Here is a 25,615-nt window from a genome sequence, read left to right on the forward strand (position 1 = left end):
TCTAGTCTCTTTCATACAGTGATTCTTGCATCTAATCCAATAATGTGTTTGAACTAAAGCATATTTTTTGAAAGATTTACTACTATTTATATTGTTGTAGCATTTAGGACCCCCAGTCATGCGCCATGACCCCATTTTGCTGGGTGCCATACAAACACAGAACACAAAGACAGTCCCTGCCCAAAGGAGCTTACAGTCAAAAGATAAGATAAGAGACAAAAGATGGTGGTTCTTTGAGTGACTGCACATGTCCATTCCACTTCAGATGTGTCTACGCCCAATGCGCAGTTGTCAGAGATTTTTACTTCAGTTGTACCCATCAAGGTGGCACATGTGCCCTTGCGCTGCTGGTACATGGCAGAAATGGCAGAGCTGCCCTCAGCATTCCTCAGTTCTTTCTTATTGCCTGTGATGGTGGTCGGAGCATTCACCATACTACTACAAGCTTTCCCTTGATTCTAGTGTTGTATATAGTTGGTACTTGATTAACAGATAAATAGTTTTAGTGTTAGGATAGTTTAATAGTAGCTTTCCTTTTATTGGGATATTTTCTTTGTACTCTTAAGTTCCTGCCATTTGGGAACTAGTGACCCACACTCCAGGTGCCTGAAGTGCCTAGGAAAACCTCATGTCCAAGACAGGTACCAAATATGCAGGGACTTTAAACCCAAAACTAAAAAAGGATAGGAAAGTTAGACTAAAATACTTTCTGATGGAGGCAGCCCTATGCCCATCCTCTGAGCCTCCCTATTCTGAGCGAGTACCAAGCACATCTGTTTTGGTTAGGAGTGCTGCTCCTGCCTTGGCAGAGTCTTGATGCCAATCTCCTTCTCCAGTACCAAAGAAGAGGCACTGGAAGACAGCATTGAAGGACTCAGTGACCAGAAGCACAGGGTCTTTGGCACCAAAGTCCAGCAAACATTCTGGGAAGGAGGATAGAGTGCACTCAAGGTCGAGGTGCTCCCTGGTGCAAACAGCTAAAAGAACCGAGCCAAAGGTATTATATTCCCTCACAGAAGTTTGAACACCTCCCTGTCCCCTCTGGAAACTTTTGTGGTCTCTGCTGTCAATGAGAGAGCGTGCCAGGGTCATCAAGCATCTGCCCCAAAATCAAAGGATGGGACCTATATCTCTTTGGGAGGAAATGTTATTCAACAGCAGGACTACAACTCCAGATTACAGGCATCCTCCAACTGATAATAGCTCGCTTTTCTCCAATCCTGTGGCAATATGATTTTTGAAGTGTTTGGCCAGCTTACATCCCCAGGTAGAGGATACACTTCCTCCCTTGGGTCTTAAACCTGGTGCTAACAAAGCTAATAGGCCCTCCCTTTCAACCAATGGTTAAATGTTTTTGGTGGCAATCACCACAGCCAGGTGAGTGGGTGAATCATGAGCTCTAGTGTCTGACCTTCTGTATAGTCTCCTATAAGGGCAAGATATGTATGCCCTCATCTGAAATTTCTCATCAAAGGGGTGTCTCACTTTTACATCAATCAGACAATCTATTTACTAATTTTTCTTCCTGAAGCCTTGTGCTTATAAGGATGAGGAGAGACTTCATACATTAGACATTAGGAGAGGTAAATATTAGGTGTAGTTTGACTTCTGTATTTGGGGGTGGGGGAGCTTCAATCAGGCCAATGGGGCTGCATGTGAGCAGGGGCACCCTTTCAGATTTGAGGGGGCAACTTTAACCATGATTCCAGGGGCTAATTAGGCACCTGAAAACTCTAGCTTTCTTGCAGATAACAACTTAGAAAGTAACTGACAGGAGCACTGTATCTAATTCCTATAAAAAGAAAGAAAAAAATTAAATAAATATTAGACCCACTCAGCTCTAATACTAACATGTTCTGACATCTTACAGCAAGTCACTTAAGGGACACTGGTTTGGTTTAGACTTCTTAATGGTTTGTGTGGTGCCTAGCACAATGGGGGACTCCTACTGATTAAGGTGCTTGGGCACTAGTGTAACATGACTCAGCTGTTGAGATGCCCACTGGTGGTAGCTGAAGGGATTTACGTGGTGGGTGGGATGTCAGGTCGATCTCTGTTGGCCAGCAGCACAGCCTTCATCCCCACAAGCTCAGCACCAGCTGGCACAATTTGCAGCACAGCATGGCCACACATCTGTCCTTGGAGCTGCAATTGCTAGTGGACATGATAACTCTGGACCAGAAGGATCTGTCCCCAGTCTCTTCCCAGGGAGAGGTGAGGGTGTTCCCTGCTTCTCTGATGGCAAAAGCATCCACTTAGATGCTCTTAGCCCCTCACGCTCCTTGCCCCAGTGACTGTTTCCCCCCCCCCAGATGCTTCCCCCACACTCACTGCCCCCATCTTTAGGGCACAGCCCTATGCCCTCACCTTTCCCTTTCCCTGGAGATTGATTCCCCTTTCCCACCCCACTACCCCCCCCCCACCCTGCCAGGCTCCAACCCACCACCACTGCGGCCCCTGTGCTCTCCCAAGCACTCCCACCATGGGGCATCCTATACTCTCTCCTCCCACAGTGACTGACTCCTTCCTTGCCTGTCCCACCCCTAGAGGCCCTGTTCACTGCCCCACTACTATTGGTTAGAAGGATTGTCATGCCGTATAGTCTCAGCTGCTGATTGGTGGAGGCAGGTGAGGGGGCGGGGTGGGTTAGCTAGCACAGCAGAGGAAACTGATTGGGAGAGTCCCAGCTTCAGTGTGGGGAGCAAATTCTGTGCCTGGATGAGGTTTGCAGTTTGCAGGGGCAACACCACCCCTAGCTCCACCCAAATATGCCCATGAGTATGCCTTTTATTTGGACAGGACTAAACCATTTAGATCACTGTCACAATTGTTCGTGGCAATGGCAGAGAGGATGAAGGGTCTTCTGGTCCCTTCTCAAAGGATCTCCTCTTGGATATGCTTGTGCTATTATGTGGCCAGTGTAACTCCACCAAATAGGGTGCTAGCACATTCAACCAGATCTCGTGTATTCGTGTAGCCTTTCTAGCCCGGGTGCCTAGTCTGGACATTTGTAGAGCTGCCACTTGGTCTTCAGTGCATACCTTTGCCTCTCATTATGCTACCTCTCAACACTCTAGGGATGATGCCAACTTTGGACGTATGGTCTTTCCATTGTTATTCTGATAGACTCTGATCCCACCTCCATATCGAGGTACTTGTGAGTCACCTGAATGGAACGGACATGTGCAATCGGTCGAAGAAAGAGAAATGGTTACTAACCAGTTCTGTAACTGCTACTCTTTGAGATGTGTTGTACGTGTCCATTTCACTACCCACCCTTCTTCCCCTCTGCACCGGAATCAGTGCGGTAAGAAGGAACTGAGGGGTTTGGGTGGCTCTGTCCTTTATACCGTTGTGCAGCAGCAGAGGGTGCATGCACCACCCCGACAGGTACCGCTGAGGGAAAAATCTCCGACAACAATGCACTAGGCACGCACACACCTGAAGTGGAATAGACATGTGCTACACATCTCGAAGAACAACAGTTAAAGAACAGGTTAGTAACTATTTCCTATAGATAGATGGAAAGAATGAGACAATATTGGTCAGCATGATAGGCTATGGTCTCTGCACACCAGCAGCCTGACTGTTGAAGTACATGCAAGAGTCTATTTGTGTAATTCAAACAGCATAACAGACATACTGCCTCCACTGGACATTGGAAGTACTGTTCTGCTCAGGTTCTTTAAAATGACTCATAAAGTGATGTGCATGTGAGGTAAAGAAACTAGAAGGTTTAAGATAAAAGTAACTGCATAGATGTAATGAAGAATCACAGAAATGTAGGACTGGAAGGGACCTTCATAAGTCATCTAGTCCAGTCCCCTGCACTGAGGCAGAAAAAAGTATTATCTAGACCATCCCCTGACAGATGACTGTCTGACCTGTTCTTAAAATGTCTACAATGACAGAGATTGTACAACCTCCCTAGGTAATTGTTCTAGTGCTTAACTACCCTTACAGTTAGGAAATTTTTCCTAATGTCTAACCTAAATCTCTCTTGCTGCAATTTAAACTCATTACTTCTTGTCCTGTCCTCAGAGAACAATTTATCACCCTCCTCTTTATAACAACCTTTTACATACTTGAAGACTGTTATCATGTCTCCTCTCAACCTTCTCTTCTCCAGACTAAACAAACCCAATTTTTACAGTCTTTCCTCTTAGATCATGTTTTCTAGACCTTTAGTCATTTTTGTTGCTCTCTTCTGAACTTCCATAGAATCACAGAATATCAGCGTTGGAAGGGACTTCAGGAGGTCATCTAGTCCAACCCCCTGCTCAAAGCAGGACCAATCCCCAATTAAATCATCCCAGCCAGGGCTTTGTCAAGCCTGATCTTAAAAACCTCGAAGGAAGGAGATTCCACCAACTCCCTAGGTTACGCATTCCAGTGCTTCACCACCCTCCTAAGGAAAAAGTTTTTTCTAATATCCAACCTAAACCTCCCCCACTGCAACTTGAGACCATTACTCCTCATTCTGTCATCTGCTTCCACTGAGAACAGTCTAGATCCATCCTCTTTGGAACCTCCTTTCAGGTAGTTGAAAGCAGCTATCAAATCCCGCCTCATTCTTCTTTTCCTCAGACTAAACAATCCCAGTTCCCTCAGCCTCTCCTCATAAGTCATGTGTTCCAGTCCCCTAATTTTTTGTTTATTTAAGTTTAAGTTTTGTAAATTTAAGTTTTTGTTGCCCTCCACTGGACGCGTTCCAATTTTTTCATATCCTTCTTGTAGTGTGGGGTCCAAAACTGGACACAGTACTCCAGATGGGGCATTACCAATGTCGAATAGAGGGGAATGATCACATCCCTCAATCTGCTGGCAATGCCCCTACTTATACATCCCAAAATACCTTTGGCCTTCCTGGCAACAAAGGCATACTGTTGACTCATATCCAGCTTCTCGTTCACTGTAACCCCTAGGTCCTTTTCTGCAGAACTGCTGCCTTAGCCATTCGGTCCCTAGTCTGTAGCGGTGTATGGGATTCTTCCGTCCTAAGTGCAGGACTCTGCACTTGTCCTTGCTGAACCTCATCAGATTTCTTTTCGCCCAATCCTCTAATTGTCTAGGTCCCTCTGTATCCTATCCCTACCTTCCAGCATATCTACCTCTCCTCCCAGTTTAGTGTCATCTGCAAACTTGCTGAGGGTGCAATCCACGCCATCCTCCAGGACATTAATGAAGATATTGAACAAAACCGGCCCCAGGACCGACCCTTGGGGCACTCCGCTTGATACCGGCTGCCAACTAGACATGGAGCCATTGATCACTACCCATTGAGCCCGACAATCTAGCCAGCTTTCTATCCACCTTATAGTCCATTCATCCAGCCCGTATTTCTTTAACTTGCTGGCAAGAATACTGTGAGAGACCGTGTCAAAAGCTTTGCTAAAGTCAAGGAACAACACGTCCACTGCTTTCCCCTCATCCACAGAACCAGTTATCTCGTTATAGAAAGCAATTAGATTAGTCAGGCATGACTTGCCCTTGGTGAATCCATGACGACTGTTCCTGATCCCTTTCCTCTCCTCTGAGTGCTTCAGAATTGATTCCTTGAGGACCTGCTCCATGATTTTTGCAGGGACTGAGGTGAGGCTGACTGGCCTGTAGTTCCCAGGATCCTCCTTCTTCCCTTTTTTAAAGATGGGCAGTACATTAGCCTTTTTCCAGTCATCCAGGTCCTCCCCTGATTGCCATGAGTTTTCAAAGATAATGGCCAATAGCTCTGCAATCACATCTGCCAACTCCTTTAGCACTTTTGGATGCAGCGCATCTGGCCCCATGGACTTGTGCTCGTCCAGCTTTTCTAAATAGTCCTGAACCACTTCTTTCTCCACAGAGGGCTGGTCACCTCCTCCCCATGCTGTGCTGCCCAGTGCAGTAGCCTGGGAGCTGACCTTGTTTGTGAAGACAGAGGCAAAAAAAGTATTGAGTACATTAGCTTTTTCCACATCCTCTGTCACTAGGTTGCCTCCCTCATTCAGTAAGGGGCCCACACTTTCCTTGACTTTCTTCTTGTTGCTAACATACCTGAAGAAACCCTTCCTGTTACTCTTAACATCTCTTGCTAGCTGCAACTCCAGGTGTGATTTGGCCATCCTGATTTCACTCCTGCATGCCCGAGCAATATTTTTATACTCCTCCCTGGTCATTTGTCCAATCTTCCACTTCTTGTAAGCTTCTTTTTTGTGTTTAAGATCAGCAAGGATTTCACTGTTAAGCCAAGCTGGTCGCCTGCCATATTTAGTATTCTTTCTACACATTGAGATGGTTTGTCCCTGTAACCTCAATAAGGATTCTTTAAAATACAGCCAGCTCTCCTGGACTCCTTTCCCCCTCACGTTATTCTCCCAGGGGATCCTGCCCATCAGTTCCCTGAGGGAGTCAAAGTCAGCTTTTCTGAAGTCCAGAGCCCGTATTCTGCTGCTCTCCTTTCTTCGTTGTGTCAGGATCCTGAACTTGACCATCTTATGGTCACTGCCTCCCAGGTTCCCATCCACTTTTGCTTCCCCTACTAATTCTTCCTGGTTTGTAAGCAGCAGGTCAAGAAGAGCTCTGCCCCTAGTTGGTTCCTCCCGCACTTGCACCAGGAAATTGTCCCCTACACTTTCCAAAAACTTCCTGGATTGTCTGTGCACTGCTGCATTGCTTTCCCAGCAGATATCAAGGTGATGGAAGTCTCCCATGAGAACCAGGGTCTGCGATCTAGTAACTTTCCTTAGTTGCCAGAAGAAAGCCTCGTTCATCTCATCCCCCTGGTCCGTTGGTCTATAGCAGACTCCCACCACGACATCACCCTTGTTGCCCACACTTCTAAACTTAATCCAGAGACTCTCAGGTTTTTCTGTAGTTTCATACCGCAGCTCTGAGCAGTCATACTGCTCTCTTATATACAGTGCAACTCCCCCAGCTTTTCTGCCCTGCCTGTCCTTCCTGAACAGTTTATATTCATCCATGACAGTACTCCAGTCTTGTGAGTTATCCCACCAAGTCTCTGTTATTCCAGTCACATCATAATTCCTTGACTGTGCCAGGACTTCCAGTTCTCCCTGCTTGTTTCCCAGGCTTCTTGCATTTGTGTATAGGCACTTGAGATAATTCGCTGACCGTCCCTCTTTCTCCAGTTTGTCCTCCTCTTTCCCAAAGTGTGGTGCCCAGAACCAGACAAAATACTCCAGCTGAGGCCCTCACTGCTTGGTAGAGTGGAAGAATTACTTCTCGTGTCATGTGTACAACACTCCTGCTAATCCATCCCAGAATATTTGCTTATTATGCAACAATATTATATTGCTGACTCATATTTATTTTGTGATCCATTATAACCCCCAAATCCTTTTCTGCAGTATTCCTTCCTTGGCAGTCATTTCCCATTTTGTATTTGTGCAATTGATTGTTCCTTCCTAAGTATAGAACTTTACATTTGTCCTTCTTGAATTTCATCCTGTTCATTTCAGACTGTTTCTCCAGTTTGTCAAGATCATTTTTAATTCTAATCCTGTCCTCCAAAACACTTGGAACTCCTCCCATCTTGGTATCATCCGCAAACTGTATAAGTGTACACTGTATGCTATTATCCAAATAATTTATGAAGATATTGACTGGAACCGGCCCCAGAACAGATCCCTGCAGGACCCTACCTATATATGCCAGGGGTGGGAAAACTAGGGTCCAGTTCTTCAGACATTTTAATCCAGCTGGGAGCCAATGGGAGCTGCAGGGGCGGCACCTGCGGATGGGGCAGCATGCCGAGCTGTCTGGCTGCACTTCCGTGTAGGAGTTGGAGGGGGGACATGCTGCTGCTTCCGGGAGCTGCTTGAGTTAAGTACCTCCTGGAGCCTGCACCTCTGACCCCCTCTTGCACCCCAACTCCCTGCCCCGATCCCCCTCCTGCCCTCCGAACCCCTTGGTCCCAGGCTGGAGCGCTGTTCTGCACCCCCAACCCATCATCCCCAGCCCCACCCCAAAGCCTGTACTCCCAGCCAGAGCTCACCTCCCATCCCCCGCACCCCTGTCCCAGCCCGGAGCCCCCTCCCGCACCCTGAACTCCTCATTTCTGGTCCCACCCCGGAGCCCACACCCCCAGCCGGAGCCATCAGCCTCTCCTGCACCCCAACCCCCAATTTCATGAGCATTCATGGCCCGCCATACAATTTCCATACTCAGATGTGAGGCCTCGGGCCAAAAAGTTTGCCCACCCCTGTGATATGCCCTTCCGGTTGATTGTGAACCATTGATAACTACTCACTGAGCTTGGTTTTCCAAACCGTTGTGTACCTACCTTACAGTAGGTTCGGTGGTTTTCTAAGGGGTCTGCGAAAGGTTGTCATTACCATAGAACATTGGTTTTCAACTGTGGTCCATGGACCACTGGGGGTCCGCAGACTATGTCTAAGATTTCCAAAGGGGTTCACACCTCCATTCAAAATTTTTTAGGTGTTTGCAAATGAAAAAAGTTGAAAACCACTGGTCTAGGCTATATTTCCCTAGTTTGCTTATGAGAAGATCATGAGAGAGAGTATCAAAAGCCTTACTAAAGTCGAGATATACACATCCACTGCTCCCCACCCCCAGTATCCAGAAGGCTTGGCAGCCTGTCAAAGAAGGATATTAGGTTGGTTTGACAGGATTTGTTCGAAACAAATCCATGTTGATTGTCTCTTATCACCTTATTATCTTCTAGGTGCTTACAAATTGATTGCTTGTTTATTTGCTCCATTATCTTTCTGGGAACCAAAGTTAAGGTTTTGATAATGATTCCCCATTGACTATTACTTTTTGAGATTTGTCAGTTGGCCAGTTCTTAATCCATTGAACGTGTGCTCTATTAATACTGTATAGTGCCAATTCTTTCATCAGAATGTCGAGCAATATGAAGTGAAAGCCTTACAAAAGTCTAAGACTATATCTACACAACAAGCTAAGCGTGTGATTCCCCTGCTCATGTACATATACTAATCCTTTCATTGACCTAGAGTGAGTATACATAGTGGAGGCATGGCTGAGCAGTTCCAAGTATGTACTCACCCTTTTCAGTTGGGTTTGCACGCCTCTCCTGCTGTTTTCTGTGAGAACAGGGCTACACTGAGCTATCACAAATCTGTGTACATGAGCAGAGGAAGCACATTCCTAGCTCATAGTGTATATATAGCCTATCTATATAGAATATAAAATTATACGAAGTACAGAACTTGGTGGTGATGGGCGCTTGGGCTAGCCACCTGGGTACATACTCTGACTCCCTCTAGGGTTTTTACTTGCATTGCTAACCCAGGCTGAAACCTGTGCCTCCACATCTACGTTATTCTTGTTCCCCATGCTAGCTAGAGTGTACCTAGCATCGTACACTTTCCTGTGCTACACTCACATCCTCACTGCAATATCAACATGCTCTAAAGAGGTGCTGGCTGTGGAGTCCCACAGTAAGAGTCAGTTGTCTCATCATCTGCAGAGGGAATCAGTGTGACCTAATGGCTTCTGCTTTGCTTTTGAAAGAATATTATAGACATACTCTGGAAATGACAAAAGAAAAAATGGACAGATCGGTTGAGAAACAAATGGACGAAAAGAAGGAATGGGCTACTGAGGTACTTTTTCTGCTTTTATACTGAGTGCTAATCGTATCTTGATTACAAATACTCATTCTCTTCTTATTGATTTTAAACTGGATTTTAAAAAAAAGACTGACTTGGGCCTTCATTAGTGGAATGACAGGGTATCTTATGGGTTGGAACAGAATAAAATGAATTGTAAAATTTTGTTAACCAATATTGTAGTGCTCTTTATTTTAAATATACTGTGATAGGAATAATACCTAGCTGTTATATAGTGAATATATATATATTCATCAGTAGATCTCAAAGTGCTTTTACAAAAGTCAGTAGCATCATCTCTGTTTTACAGTTGGGGAAACTGAGGAACAGAGGCTCACTCAAGAACTTGACATTTTTACTAGGAATTTAATTTTGAAAAATAAAAATTAGTGAAAATTTCTAAGAGTGTGGGATTTACAATAAAATGTTGAATTTGTAATAAAAAATACAGAAAGTGGCATGTTTTACATTTACAGACAAATGTTAATGTCCAAATATTGATATTTCTCGCAATGTAAAAAAGTCTCAAAAAATAAATGTAAACATGAACATGTGGAACAAAAAAAGGCAAATACAGAGTTTCAGTTTAGAATTTCAACTTAAATAACTTTTGACATTTCAAAAAATCATGAATAAGTATTTTCTAAATGCTGTCTTTGCAGAAACAAAACTGGCAATGATCAAAGCCCTGTTCCTGCAAACATATATTTTTAGTTTCAAACATATGAGTAGTCCCACTGAAGTTAAACGTGTGCATAAGTGTTTGCAAGTTTGAAGCCTTAGTATGTTCTTTTCTTGAAGTTTTATATCATATTGTTTTCTCACTCAAGAATTAAGATTGATCCAAGAGAGTACCAGAATAGTCAGAAAGTTAGAAAAACATACTTCAGGTTTCTGTAGACTAAAGACAAACTGTTAGATTTCATCAATATATGTGGGATCTGATTCTTCTCTCATTTATACCAGTGTTAGTATCCAATCAACAAAGTGATCTATACTGCTGGATCTGTATGTCCATCAGTAGGATTCCACACTTCATTAGATCCCTTTGAAGATTAGAGGTTTAGCTTCACTGACTTCAATTAAGTTACTCCTGATTTACAATGGTGTGAGAAGAGAATCAGACCCATGGATTGTAAACATGTGATGCTAAACAAGGGATTCCTGGTAGTTCATTTCTTACTTGAGTCAATAATGAAGACAAACCTCTGATCCTGCAATCAAATTCACTAGTATGGAAAGGAGCCCCAAAGGATCAGGGCCACCACACTGAATTTCTGGTATTGCCTTCCTTCCATTGCAAAAGTCTGATTTTACACAGATAAGATTATGACTTCAGTGCAGGATAAATCAGAAATAGCAGATATGAAGGGAGGGAGAAAGCTCTTATTTAGGGAAACGGATATCAGAAATAATAACTGGTCACAAATTGCATTGGATTGGAACATCTGTGAGGAATAGCTGATTTGAGGGCTAACCCTCCTGCCTACCCCATGGCGGAGCCCCTTCAAGTCTCCCAAGAGAATGGTATAGGGCAGGGGTGGGCAAACTTTTTGGACTGAGGGCCACATCGGGGTAGCAAAACAGTATGGAGGGCCGGGAAGAGAAGGCTGTGCCTCCGCAAACAGTCTGGCCCCCGCCCACTTCCCGCCCCCTGACTGTCCCCCTCAGAACCTCCGACCCATCCAACCCCATCTGCTCCTTGTCCCCTGACCGCCCCCTCCCGGGACCCCCCGCCACTAACCAACCCTCCCGGGATCCCACCCCCTATCCAACCCCCACTGCTCCCTGTCCACTATCTGACCCCTATCCACACCCCCGCCCCCTGACAGGCCTCCCGGGACCCCCGACTCATCCAACCCCCCCGACACTCCTTGTCCCCTGACCGCCCCCTCCCAGGACCCCCATCCCTAACTGCCCCTTCCAGGACTCCACCCCCTATCCAAACCCCCTTCTGCCTGTCCCTCCCGACCCTCCAGGACCCCACCCCCTATCCAACCCCCCCGCTCCCTGTCTCCTGACCGCCCCCCCCGAACCTCCGCCCCATCCAACCGCCCCCTGCCCCCTGACTGCCCCTCCGGGACCTCCTGCCCCTAATCCAAGCCCCCCTCCCCCCCGCCCCCTTACCATGCTGCTCAGAACGGCAGGACAGGCTTATTGGAAAGCCTGGGAGGTGGGTGGGCGCAAGCCACGGTGCCCGCATGGCAGCATAACTACAGGGAAGGGGGGACAGCCTCCCGGCCAGGAGCTCAAGGGCCAGACAGGACGGTCCCGCAGGCCGGATGTGGCCCGTGGGCCATAGTTTGCCCACCTCTGGTTTTGGGGAACCTTGCACAGTTTCTAGTTCCCTGTGTGGCTATTTCCTGCCTAGAGGACTAACCTGACCATTAGAAATGTTTTCCTCAAATATGTGCCATTGTCAAAGTTCTGTCTTCAGAGAAGATCTGAAATTCTGTTTTCTCAGAATGCCGTAAAGCACATTGACAAAACCAGTCACAGGGAGATTGAAGAAAACGAATGGCTGAAAGAAGAGGTAAAAGGAGTATCTGGTTTTTCACACTATGATAATTAGGGTTTGAATTTAGTGGTGGTCTGTAGTCATCACTTTGCTTCTTATCATAGGCCTCTAAGGACTTCAGCGAGAAGGGTGAGCAGGAATTTGTCCTAAGTAAGCCACAGTTGTGAGGGAAAGACTGGTTCTCTGTTTGTGACATCAAGACATGAAGATGCATATCCTGTCACAATTGCACAATTGTCACAATCCTGTCATAGAATCATAGAATCATAGTGATCAGGAACAGTCAGCATGGATTCACCAAGGGCAAGTCATGCCTGACTAATCTAATTGCCTTCTATGATGAGATAACTGGCTCTGTGGATGAGGGGAAAGCGGTGGACGTGTTGTTCCTTGACTTTAGCAAAACTTTTGACACGGTCTCTCACAGTATTCTTGCCAGCAAGTTAAAGAAATATGGGCTGGATGAATGGACTATAAGGTGGATAGAAAGCTGGCTAGATTGTCGGGCTCAACGGGTAGTGATCAATGGCTCCATGTCTAGTTGGCAGCCGGTATCAAGAGGAGTGCCCCAAGGGTCGGTCCTGGGGCCGGTTTTGTTCAATATCTTCATAAATGATCTGGAGGATGGTGTGGATTGCACCCTCAGCAAGTTTGCAGATGACACTAAACTGGGAGGAGAAGTAGATACCCTGGAGGGTAGGGATACGATACAGAGGGACTTAGACAAATTAGAGGATTGGGCGAAAAGAAATCTGATGAGGTTCAGCAAGGACAAGTGCAGAGTCCTGCACTTAGGATGGAAGAATCCCATGCACCACTACAGACTAGGGACCAAATGGCTCGGCAGCAGTTCTGCAGAAAAAGACCTAGGGGTTACAGTGGATGAGAAGCTGGATATGAGTCAACAGTGTGCCCTTGTTGCCAAGAAGTTCAATGGCATTTTGGGATGTATACGTAGGGGCATTGCCAGCAGATTGAGGGACGTGATTGTTCCCCTCTATTCGACATTGGTGAGGCCTCATCTGGAGTACTGTGTCCAGTTTTGGGCCCCACACTACAAGAAGGATGTGGAAAAATTGGAAAACGTCCAGCGGAGGGCAACAAAAATGATTAGGGGACTGGAACACATGACTTATGAGGAGAGGCTGAGGGAACTGGGATTGTTTAGTCTGCAGAAGAGAAGAATGAGGGGGGATTTGATAGGTGCTTTCAACTACCTGAAAGGAGGTTCCAAAGAGGATGGATCTAGACAGTTCTCAGTGGTAGCTGATGACGAACAAGGAGTAATGGTCTCAAGTTGCAGTGGGGGAGGTTTAGGTTGGATATTAGGAAAAACTTTTTCACTAGGAGGGTGGTGAAACACTGGAATGCGTAACCTAGGGAGTTGGTGGAATCTCCTTCCTTTGAGGTTTTTAAGATCAGACTTGACAAAGCCCTGGCCGGGATGATTTAATTGGGGATTGGTCCTGCTTTGAGCAGGGGGTTGGACTAGATGACCTCCTGAGGTCCCTTCCAACCCTGATATTCTATGATTCTATGACAGCCAGAATCTTGGCTCTGCTAGTGACAACACCACTTCATGCAATCAACTGTTTAATAAGTAGAAGTGTATGAGATCATCCAGTATACAATTTTAGGGGTCAGTCCTTCAAACATTTATGGAATGTAATTTAAATTTGTATAAAAAGCCTGGTGCTGCAATATTGCAATAAAATAGGCACCGGCTTCCTCTGGGCTCGGGGTGTGCTCAACCCCCAGGCCCTGCCCCCACCCGACCCCTTCCTCCATACCCCCACCCCTCCCCACCTCTTACCCCCATTCCGTCCCCTCCTCTGAGCCTGCCCCATCCCCGCTCCTCCTGCTTCCTCCCAGCGCCTCCCGCATGCTGTGAAACAGCTGATTGCAGTGGGCAGGAGGTGCTAGGAGGAAGGAGTTGATCGGTGCGATGCTGGGGGGAGGGGGGAGCTGGCTGCAAGTGGGTGCTAAGCACCCACTAATGTTTTTCCCTGGGTGCTCCAGCCGTGGAGCACCCACGGAGTCAGCGTCTATGATTCTAAATGAGGTCTCACCAGTGCCTTAACACTTCCGTGTTTCTAGTGGAAATACCTTGTCTGATGCATCCTAGTACTGCATTAGCCTTTTTCATGGCTGCATCACATTGATGGCTCATAGTTAAGGCTACATTTTAGTCACGTGTATTTTTAATAAAAGTAATGGACAGATCACGAGCAGTAAACAAAAATTCATGGTCTGTAGCCTGTCCATGACTTTTACTATATACCCCTAACTAAAACTTGGGTGTGGGGGCCACGGGTGCTATAGGAGTTGGCCTGGGACCCCCGCTGGGGGTTTTGGCGGGGCTGGCTCCCTACCTGGCTCCGCATGTCCCTGCAGCACCTAGGAGGCAGAGAGGCCAGGGGGCTCCGCTTGCTGCTCCCGCCGCAAGCACCGGCTGTACAGCTCCCATTGGCCGGGAACTGCAGCCAATGGGAGCTGCAGGGATGGGGCCTCCGGGCATGGGCAGTGCTTGGAGCCCCCTAGTCCCTCCACCTAAGAGGAGCTACAGAGTCATGCCCGTGGGAGCCGGGAAGTTTCCCCCCGTAAGCGCCCCCCACCCCGAGGTAAGTGCCCTCCCCACACTCCCAAACCCCTGCTGCTAGCCCCCTCCCACACACCCAAACTGCTGCTGCTGACCCAGGGGCTGCTCAGCTTGGGCAGCCCCTGATCCTGCACTGGCCGCTGCAGAAGTCATGGAGGTCACGGAATCTGTGACTTCCGTGACAGACTCTCAGCCTTACTCATAGTCATCTTGTGATTAACCAATAGACCCAGGTCTTTCTCCTCTTGACCTTCTGTGTTGTCTAAGGCAACAGAGGGAGGTAAAAAGAACAGGAATACTTGTGGCACCTTAGAGACTAACAAATTTATTAGAGCATAAGCTTTCGTGGACTACAGCCCACTTCATCGGATGCATTGAATGGAACATATAGTAAGAAGATATATATATATATATATACACACAGAGAAGGTGGAAGTTGCCATACAAACTGTAAGAGGCTAATTAATTAAGATGAGCTATTATCAGCAGGAGAAAAAAACTTTTGTAGTGATAATCAAGATGGCCCATTTAGACAGCTGACAAGAAGGCGTGAGGATACTTAACATAGGGAAATAGATTCAATATGTGTTGTGACCCAGCCACTCCCAGTCTCTATTCAAACCCAAGTTAATGGTATCTAGTTTGCATATTAATTCAAGCTCAGCAGTTTCTCACTGGAGTCTGTTTTTGAAGCCTTTCTGTTGCAAAATTGCCACCCTTAAATCTTTTACTGAGTGGCCAGAGAGGTTGAAGTGTTCTCCTACCAGTTTTTGAATGTTATGATTCCTGATGTCAGATTTGTGTCTGTTTATTCTTTTGCATAGAGAGTGTCCGGTTTGGCCAATGTACATGGCAGAGGGGCATTGCTGGCACATGATGGCATATATCACATTGGTAGATGTGCAGGTGAATGAGCCCCTGATGGTGTGGCTAATGTGACTGGGTCCTGTGATGGTTTCACTTGAATAAATATGTGGACAGAGTTAGCATCGGGCTTTGTTGCAAGGATAGGTTCCTGGGTTAGTGTTTTTGTTGTGTGGTGTGTGGTTGCTGGAGAGTATTTCCTTCAGGTTGGGGGAAATATGTCTGTAAGTGAGGACTGGTCTGTCCCCCAAGATCTGTGAGAGTGAGGGATCATTTTTCAGGATAGGTTGTAAGGATAAGAACTCAGGAAGCTCCTGGATCAGGACCCATTGTGCAGGTCCCCCTCTCTTTCAAGATTACCTCATGTTTTTCTCATCTGCGACAGGTTGAAATATACCGAAAGGAAGTAAGTGACTTGGAAGCATCTGCTCAGCTACTAGAAGAAGAAAATATATATATGATAAGGAGCCTGTTTAACTGCAGACTTCAAAATCTTAAAATATCGGGGTAAGAATGGTTCCATTTACAGACCTAGGCCCAGATCCTCAAAGGTATTTAGACGCCTAACTTCCATTGATTTCAGTGGACATTTGAAGCCTAAATACTTTGGAGAATCTAGGCCCTGGAAACTACTTCTGCTGCCTCCTCAGCCATTCAGCGTCCCTGGGCAGTAGAACCAATGCAACTTTCTTATTCAAAAGAGGACATGATTTGAAGCTCAGCTATCTTGTGACTCTGTATGCACCAGCACATAGGGATCAGGATGTGGGGGTGGCAGAGCTGGATTATCTCCTGCTGTACAGATCCTCCCATTATCTCCTCCTCCAAGGCTCACACTTTAGGGCTGCAGTCCCATGGTGCTGGAGGAAGAATTCCTTCCTGTCACACCTCCCCCTATATCTAGCTGTGCAGGCTGGACACTAGGGCATAGCTCTGCTCCTTATTGTTGGTTCAAATATTTGGGGGCATGAAGGCTAATGTGCTAATTTAGTTTTTTCAATCCCAAGTACTGCAGATGACATGCTGAACTAAGCAGAAATAAGGAAGAGGCTCTTGCATAGCACTGCAAGGGTACATTGCACAGCATGAAGTTCCTTCACATTTGAAGGAGCTAACTTATTCCCCAAAAGAGGATTAATTTAGAACATGTGGTATCATAACCTCTGGTGTTACACACTATGTTTATCACTCATCTCTTTACAGTCCCTGCCCCATGATTTCAGCCCTGCTGTAGCAGTCACATCTTAACCACAAAAGGGGGTCTCTAATTCTCCTTGCTAGAAGAACCTTGGACTGCTTCTAAGTGAAGACTACCAGCTGTGGTTTGGACTGTGTACTGATTCGAGACAACATTTGTTTTCTTTGAGTTGTATGGGCAGACTTGAATTAGGAATACAAAAGAGCATAGTCATTAAGTTACCTGGCTGCCTCAATCACATTTTTAAACTATTGCACTATTCTGAGCTTGTGGTTAAATGTCAGATGGCTTTTCGAGTATGTCTTTTCTGAAAACAAGGCATAGTTAATTGTTCCAGTTTCTAGGGAAATATGTTCAGAGCTCTAATGTCATGTATTTTTTTAAAATTTCTTAGGCATTTATTTCTTACCCAGGGAGCTGGCCTGCAAGTTCAAGGAGAGGAATTGCTTAGTGAGGACTTGGAACGACTACAGTGTGGAGATTATGCAGGTAATGCACATGTCAAAAAGTCATGGAACTTTATAAGTAATCTTACATTAAGTACTTTTCATCTGCAAAGTCCTTTGCAATCATTCTACTGTACATGGTGATCATTTAATCTACCACTGCAATGCAGTTACCTCGGGTTTAGCAGCCAGCGCAGCAGCTCTACTTCACAGTGCAGGACAGGAAGAAAATAATACACTATTGTGTTAAGTGAAATAGATATTTAGGTCAGTAGGATGTAGTTTCCCAAAATGGAACTGGGCCAGGCCAAGATGCTAGGATCAACTGCCTTGTGCAAAAAGATGCCTTGGATTTTTACTGCCCATGAATCATCATATACTGTCTTACATCTCATCCAAAAGATGGTCCCTCCAGCAGTACAGTGGCCCATGCTCTAAGAGGATGGTCTCAGTGTGTCTGTCCAAGACACATGCGGAATTAACGGTCAACTTGAGAGAGATTCTACGGGATTGTGCGATAGACAGTGGTGCTACGGGTAGAGCAGCAGTATCTCACAGCTTGCATGTGCATTATGGCATAAAACTTGTCCATTGCTCTTTTTTTTACCTGTCCATAGTGTATATTTGGGAGTCTCCCTGGCAGCCTCATAGTAAAGATTATAGACAATTTCCATAAGAAGCTTTATTTCTAACCTTCACAAAGTATAACCCCATTACATCTCCTTGTACTTCCCCCCAAAAGCAAAGACAGATGCTGGAGATGAAAGCCCCAAGAGCACAGCACCCCTAGCCATAGAGAAGAAAGTGTTTTCAGATACTCAGTCTGAGACAGAGGCCGAGAAGCAGGAAGACAGCTATGAGGATCTGTGGGGAGAGCCAATGGCTCCTGCTCTCAACTACCTATTGTTTGAAGATGAAAAAGATACCCAGGTAAAGGTTCAAAATCAATGGGACTTCTTTCACTTCGTGGCACTAGCTTTTTCTAATCAGGAAATGAACTACCAGCAGGACTGGTTCAGCTTTCAGTACTGTTATGCTGAAAGGTGCTGTTGGCTTCCACGTTTGGGATTATATATACACTGTATAAGCAGCCAGGGTGACAATCCCCATGGAGAGAGTTGGAGATGCTCCTATAGAGACACTGCACCCCAAGTGCCATTAAGGGCATTGTGTGGGTTCAAGTGCTGTCCTTTGTCTGGGCCTTAGACCTTTCTGAACTTTGTGTTGGGAGGGGTAAATGGCCAGGCCACCTCTTCCAGACCTCACTCTGTGTGGAGGGGCTTGGGCTACATCTACATTGCACTTTTCTCGTTAAAACTTTTGTTGGTCAGGGGTGTGAAAAAAACACTGTCAGCGGGAGATGCCCTCCTGCTGACAAAGCTACCGCCCCTCATTGGGGCTGGTTTGATTTTGTCATCAGGAGAGCTCTCTGCTGCCGACAACGAGCGGCTACACTGCCCGCCTTACAGCGGCAAGGCTTGAGTGGCACAGCTGTGCCGCTGTAAGCTGCGCAGTGTAGACATAGCCTTGGATTAGGGCTTCCCAGGTGTAAGTGCAAAGGGGCACAGAGCGTATTTAAGGCCATTGAAACCCAGTTAGCAGGGCTGGCAGTTGGAATGAAAACCTTTTTTTACTTAATGACAGGTTTCAGAGTAGCAGCCATGTTAGTCTGTATTTACAAAAAGAAAAGGAGTACTTGTGGTATTTTCCACTGAATGCATCCGCTGAAGTGAGCTGTAGCTCATGAAAGCTTATGCTCAAATAAATTGGTTAGTCTCTAAGGTGCGACAAGTACTCCTTTTTTTACTTGTAAACTAAGCACATTTGATATGTTTCAGAGTAACAGCCGTGTTAGTCTGTATTCGCAAAAAGAAAAGGAGTACTTGTGGCACCTTAGAGACTAACCAATTTATTTGAGCATAAGCTTTCGTGAGCTACAGCTCACTTCATCGGATGCATACTGTGGAAAGTGTAGAAGATCTTTTTATACACACAAACCATGAAAAAATGGGTGTTTACCACTACAAAAGGTTTTCTCTCCCCCCACCCCACTCTCCTGCTGGTAATAGCTTATCTAAAGTGATCACTCTCCTTACAGTGTGTATGATAATCAAGTTGGGCCATTTCCAGCACAAATCCAGGTTTTCTCCCCCCCGCGCCTCCCCACACAAACCCACTCTCCTGCTGGTAATAGCTTATCTAAAGTGATCACTCTCCTTACAATGTGTATGATAATCAAGGTGGGCCATTTCCAGCACAAATCCAGGGTTTAACAAGAACATCTGGGGGGGAGGGGGTAGGAAAAACACTTTTTTTCTTCATCCCCTCCTCAGATGTTCCCTTAGTCTCTAAGGTGCCACAAGTACTCCTTTTCTTTTTGCACATTTGATATGGAAATTGTTGAACACGGAACCCCTTGAGGAAGTCTCTTTGAAAAGGAAAACACTCATCTTCTGAAGTGCCTCTCTTCTGTTATGCAATTGCTGATGAACAACAATATTCCCTCTCTCTTCTGCAACTCCAGGAATACTCAAAACTGGGTCCCCTGGGGACGAAACTGATGAGTGTAGTGGGAAGAGCCATGCCTATTCATGAAGACGTGAGAGAAATGTCAAGCAAATGCCAGTTTGAAGACAGTTTTGATACCTATAAATCAGAGGGCCACATCACATACCGCATGATCAAATCTGTATTTACTTAGGAACAAAAGATCCTGGTTGCTTAAAAGCAGACTAATTTATGTTGCTCATTTAGAAATGTAATTTGCAGTTCATTAAATCTTTGATCTGTTTTCCAGGTAATCTGTGACACAATGCTTTATGGAAGCTCTTTTCTTAAGTACCTAAAGCATTAGATTTAAATATTAGACAATTTAAATAGCTGGATGCATTAACAGGAATGTCTCTAGATGGCTAATATAAAGGTTTCTTTCCCTAGTACTACAGACTGTGGGCATGAACCTGTACATTCCTTTTGCAGTGCAAACTCCCCTAATGTAGATGGGGTGTAGCTAATGCAGGATCAGGGTCAATATTTTACTTCTATGGTCCCTACTTGCAGTCTCCCAGATGCAGATTTCTAGTTTGATTAGACATTACAAACCAATAAACGTAGGCTGACATAAAATGTGGAAACTGCTAAGTATTTACTCGGTTTAAGCAATGTACAGTATGTTGAGAATAATTCAAACTGTTGCCACAATATTTGCTTGAATGATTTTCTTTTCACCTCCGTAAATCAAAAGATCAGACACATTTTAATAAATGGCATGAAATTAAACTGCAACACCAGAAAGTGGATTTAAAAATGTATCTATTCTTCAGTTAAAGGATTTTAAAACATGCTGGGCATATTGTTCAGACCTGTCATGGTTATGAGGCTGGTTGTGTATCTGTCTCCTTGCTCACTCTGAGTGCCTTAGGCTATGTCTGCACTGCCACTTATGTCAGCAAAACTTACGTAGCTCAGGGGTGTGAATATTGCACCCCCCGAGCAACAGATGTTTCACCGGCATAAGCGCTCCTGCCGACAGCTCATTGGGGGTGGATTAATTATGTCTAGGGGAGAGCTCTCTCCTCTCAGCATAGAGGGATCTTACAGTGGTACAGTGCATTGGTACAGCTGTGCCACTGTAAGGTCTCTCGTGTAGACATAGCCTTACTGATTTTTCTGCTCTTTGAGAAGGACCTGGGCACTGTACCTCCTGTCTACCAACCCCTATCGCCCTGCAGGCCTGACTGGGCTTCGGGCATCTGTGTTTCCTTTTGTTCAGGAGGCAATAGCCTGATTAGAACAAAGTATGTTTGTTTAGTAGTTGGAACAAAACGTTGGAAGAAAAAGGGCTTTTAAAACAACAAACAGCCTGTATGCATATTCAGTCTCATCTAATCTTACACTCCGTGACCAGCTAAGTTAGAGAGGCTTTCCTCTTAAATTACAGGAATAGAACCAAAGCAATTTACCTTCTCGCAGCAAGCCCTGAGCCCTCTGTGACCTAGTCTGTTCTCCACTCATGTGCCCTGCTCAGCTGTAGGCTTGTCCTCACTGCAGCCGGCAGCTGATAACTGGGACTCTCTGTCAGGTGTTGCTCCAACCCAGCTCACATCCCAACACACAAACCTCTCACCCAGGCAGCAAAGGGTAGTCTGGCAATTCAAAGTTAAGGGTACAATAATTACGAAGCATGGACATCACCCAAATTACCTGAACTCTGCCCTCCTCCCACTGCTGACCTTCCCCCAGTCCACTGGGTGTCAAATAAATAGGCACATTTTAATGCAGTTTTGATAAGGACTAAAGCTAATAGGCTGGAAGTGTCAACATCTTGAATCCACTAAAATCCTCTTTATGAGTGCAGTCCTGCAAAGTGCTAAGTATTTTGACCCCCATCCAGCAAAGCCCTTAAGCATGTGCTTAATTGGTTTGCAGCCAGAGTGCTCAGGCTTGAATCCTCTTTGTATAATTTTCCTCTTGAGCCAAGCAGTTGTGGATTACATGGCTACACATCTGGTTTATGTAAGTGTTAATCTTCACCACCCCAGGAGTGTTTATCACTTATTTCATTTTTGGTCTGGCTTTTCCAAGGTCTTTAGTCTCCAATATGATAGTTGTGTTGGGTAACACTGCAGAAACACTTTTATATGGCCAACCCTATGTATTTTGGGACTTGTCCCCAGTAGGGTTTCTGAATGTGGCCACTTTCATGGGAAGGTGTAAAAACACAAAAAGGAGCAGTAGTTTTCCAAAGTGATGCAAAGACAGAAGCAAATTGATTAAAAAGCTACAGTAGCACGAACTATCAACAGGGGCAAGATTAGCTTACGGCTCAGCATTCTGAGTCATGGAGGTGTTGAAGAGGGGCATTGTTTGAAGATGGGCTTGGCACTTGCTTTTGGTTCCTCTATAATTGGTGCTATGGGGCAGAACTAAGGGAGTTTGGGTGAATCTCATGATGCAATGCCATATTTTTGTTTAACCATAACATGGAATTCCCAGACTAGGATTTGTAGTTTTGTAAAAACTCTTAAACGATTTCCTGTGAGTGCTGTTTATCACCTTCATTCCAGCTCTGTGCTGTGGGTTGCCTGATAATGCCTCTCCTGTAGGAATTACTCAGTGACAGGAATTAATGCTGAAGAGCCCACTCCTGTGGGATCCTCCCACCCTGTCCGTGGACCAGTTGCCATCCCACCATGCAGCTCCTTGCCTCATGCTTTTGCCACCACAGTAAGAGACGACGACAGAGTGCTACAGAGGGGCTTGTTATTAAGCGAGCAATTTCTGGAACACTAGATGGGTTTTCTTTCCTTCCCTCTACTCTCCTGTGTCTGTCTGTGTCTCTCGCTTCTGGGCCCCCTCATGCCCAGCATGAACACTTCTGCCCTCCAATGTGGCTCTAGTTCTAAGCGACCAGCCCCACAGGTGGTTCCCTACTGCAGCTCTTTCCTCATCAAGACAATGAAGAGTTCAAACTCTGTATTGGAGCTATAATTCATGGACACTGCCAACAGTCCCCACCAGAACTATAATTGAAAGCAGGATTCCTTGGCAAAGGCCCCAGTTTTGGAAGAGTTTCTAGGCAAAGCCATCCTGGGGTTAGGATGAAGAGATACTAAGGAAAAGTTTGTCGGTGACATCCAAGTGAGATCTCAGTCACTGCAGCCTCATCTCTCTGTTCAATCAGCTTCAAACTTTCCAGAAAATAAAAAACACACATGGAAATTGCAGGTGTGTTGGTTTGGCTCAGGAATGTGCTTCACCGCTGTTATTCCAGCTTTATGCTAGTGTCTCCATGAAAATGTATGGAGCTTATGGTGTCACTGAAGCAGAGAGAGGCTCCAGACCTATGGTTAGAATGGAAGGTAGCTTCACCCCACAAATGCAGTTCTAGTCTGAGGTGACTAAAAATGGCATCATTTTGCTCAGCATATCTGCTCACTTTCGCAAGTAAAACTAGCTCCTACTTACTCCTGTTTGCTCTGTACAGCCAGTGCAGCTCTGGGACAGCAAGCTGCCTTCTATTCTGGTTTATGAATTATTAGCGTGGTCGGGTAACTCACTGGGCTGTGTGTTGTGTTCCCCACCTACAGAGGGTAGGAGTTGTTACAAAGGCTGGCTCTTTAGTTCGAGTTGTGGAGACTCATGCTTTTAGCCCTGGAAGTCTCCCGTTCAGTGCCTGACTTGTTGGCCAAGACCTAGGCCATCACAACTGCTTACCCACTGCTGATTGGAGACTCTTTATGGATGGTGTTGGAGCCAGAAAGAACCCAGCCTGACATGGATTCAAGGTTTAATCTACAGGAAGTCACCGAGAGCCCATCAGTGGGGAACATCATAATGTCACTTTTCAGAGAATCTCACCAACTGGTGAGTGACCAGTGGCTCTAGCATATGGTAGTCTAGAGTACATGCTGTAGCACTATAGCTATACCTTCTACAGTGTTATATTAGTAAATGTATATTGACCGTATGGTACTGTCTAGCTTCATATAGTCAACAGCAGCAGCTCTTCCAGGGTGGTCCATGGACTATTTGCTGGTGCTGCGTGGCGAGCAGGCTGGTGCCAGCTCTTCTTTCCAGTGGTTAAAATGTAGCAAGCTGCTAAAAATACAAATACTTACCTAGTATTTCATATGAGCAACTGCTGTAGTTGCCATGGGGAAGGCAGGCAGTTGTGAACGAATGGGTGTGTGTGTGTGTGTGTGGGGGTCCATGCTGTGAAAGGAAGTTTGAAAAGTCACGATATATAACATCATCAGCAGGATAGAAGTTCTTCATAAGAATAACTCAAGCTCAGTTGTATTTATTAAAATACTTCAGCCGCACTGTCTTTGGTATCAGATTATAGTAGGGCCTGTCTCGCTCCAGGAAAGAGTTTGCTGTAGAGTTCCAGACTCTTCATCTTTGTGTCAAGAGGTGGAAGGATTTTATCATCATTGGCCCAAGAGAGTGAGTGAGGCAAGGGACCTCAGTTTGAGTCTCAGTTCTGCTACTTATTTGGGCAAGTCACTTAACCCCTGTCCCCCCCAGTCTGTATAATGGAACTAGTGTTCACTCATCTTTTGAAAGTGCTTTTTAATACTGAATAAGAACATGGTAGGCTATTGCCACGGACATCACAGCTATCTCCAAAGAAAGTTACCTAAATATTTTAGAAAAGCTGGATGTGCACAAGTCCATGGGGCCAGATCTAATGCATCCGAGGATGCTGAGGGAGTTGGCTGATACGATTGCAGAGCCATTAACTGTTTTCTTTGAAAATTGATGGCATGTTCTTTTATTTTTTGGGTTCCAGATCCCCTTTCAGCTGTTTCCCCATGGCTTCCCAAGCTGTAATTAACTCATTTCTCCCAGGTACCATCCCGATCCTGCTTCCATCCTCTTCTGCCCAGCAATGACCTCTGAAGAACAGGTTCTTCTTGGCTGGCATTGCCCTTGCTTCTACTTTTCTTATTTGGTCCGGGGGGTGGGGCACCTGGAGCAAAAGGTCTTCAGGTCTGCTGGCTTAACATCTTTTCCCTTGCTAACAGCTTGGGGGAGGAGCAGTAGCTATCTGCGTGGTGGGCCTCAGTGGCCATCTGATATGATTAATATTTGTCTATTCTGAAAGAAGTTAGTGATTCTGTGCTGCACAGAGTGCTTCCGGGGGGACAGTTTTCAAGCTATCAGTGACAATCTGTTGCATGCAATATTGCCATACTTAAACCAGTATTTTATACATCCCTGTGATTTCTGTTCCCTAATGACTGCGTTTTCACAGCAGCAAGACCTTTAGATATATTACCCACCTTGTGTGTTCAGTACATTTGAGTTTTTAGAAAATACATGCAATGTCCAATATTTATTTCTCAAATTTACACCAGTGACAGATTCTTGTGATGACTTTGGCCAAAATAACTTAAAGGAAAAGCTCCATTGCTCTGACTCCTTTTATTGTCTAATTTATACTATAAGGTTGTTTCTTTAAAAATTTTTTCCCGGGTTTGCATGCTGCTTTTACTTTTTTTCAAATAGTCTGATCAGTTTCAACGAGGAATCAGAGCTCTCTGTAACAACACAATCATCTCCTCCACGGCTTGCTGAATCAGATGTACAGAACAGCAAGAAGGCGGCAGCTCCGTAGCAGGAGTTCCTGCTCTTACAAATAAAACAATCCAGCCTGTGGGAATGAGGTACTCAACTTTCACTGAAAAGTAATGTGAGTTGAGCAACTCACTTAGGTGCCTTAGAACTCCCAGCCTAACACAGCCCACGGATATGAGAACAGCTTACTCCTGAAGGAGAGCAGCCACATGGGACTGAGATAAGCAGCTTGAGTTAAAGCCTGTAGGGGCAGCCTGGGGTTGAACTGGAGCTGCTAACCCTAAGGCAAGTTGCTATGTCTTCACTGCTATTTTA

General features: G+C 45.5%; 1 protein-coding gene across 4 annotated transcripts in view; it reads left to right on the top strand.

Annotated features, from left to right (window-relative positions):
* Positions 1-20,525, top strand: part of CCDC83 (coiled-coil domain containing 83) — a 47,275-nt gene extending 26,750 nt beyond the window's left edge. For all 4 annotated transcript variants that reach the window (XM_043528479.1, XM_037889227.2, XM_037889212.2 and 1 more), the window contains 6 exons: positions 9,496-9,587; positions 12,058-12,126; positions 15,960-16,081; positions 17,167-17,261; positions 17,961-18,148; positions 19,743-20,525. In XM_043528479.1, coding sequence (XP_043384414.1) covers positions 9,496-9,587; positions 12,058-12,126; positions 15,960-16,081; positions 17,167-17,261; positions 17,961-18,148; positions 19,743-19,919 — 743 coding nt within the window. In that variant the 3' untranslated portion in view covers positions 19,920-20,525. The remainder of the gene's footprint in view (positions 1-9,495; positions 9,588-12,057; positions 12,127-15,959; positions 16,082-17,166; positions 17,262-17,960; positions 18,149-19,742) is intronic.
* The last annotated feature ends 5,090 nt before the right edge of the window (positions 20,526-25,615 follow it).

This window comes from Chelonia mydas, chromosome 1 (assembly GCF_015237465.2).
Source record: "Chelonia mydas isolate rCheMyd1 chromosome 1, rCheMyd1.pri.v2, whole genome shotgun sequence".
Taxonomy (NCBI): domain Eukaryota; kingdom Metazoa; phylum Chordata; order Testudines; family Cheloniidae; genus Chelonia; species Chelonia mydas.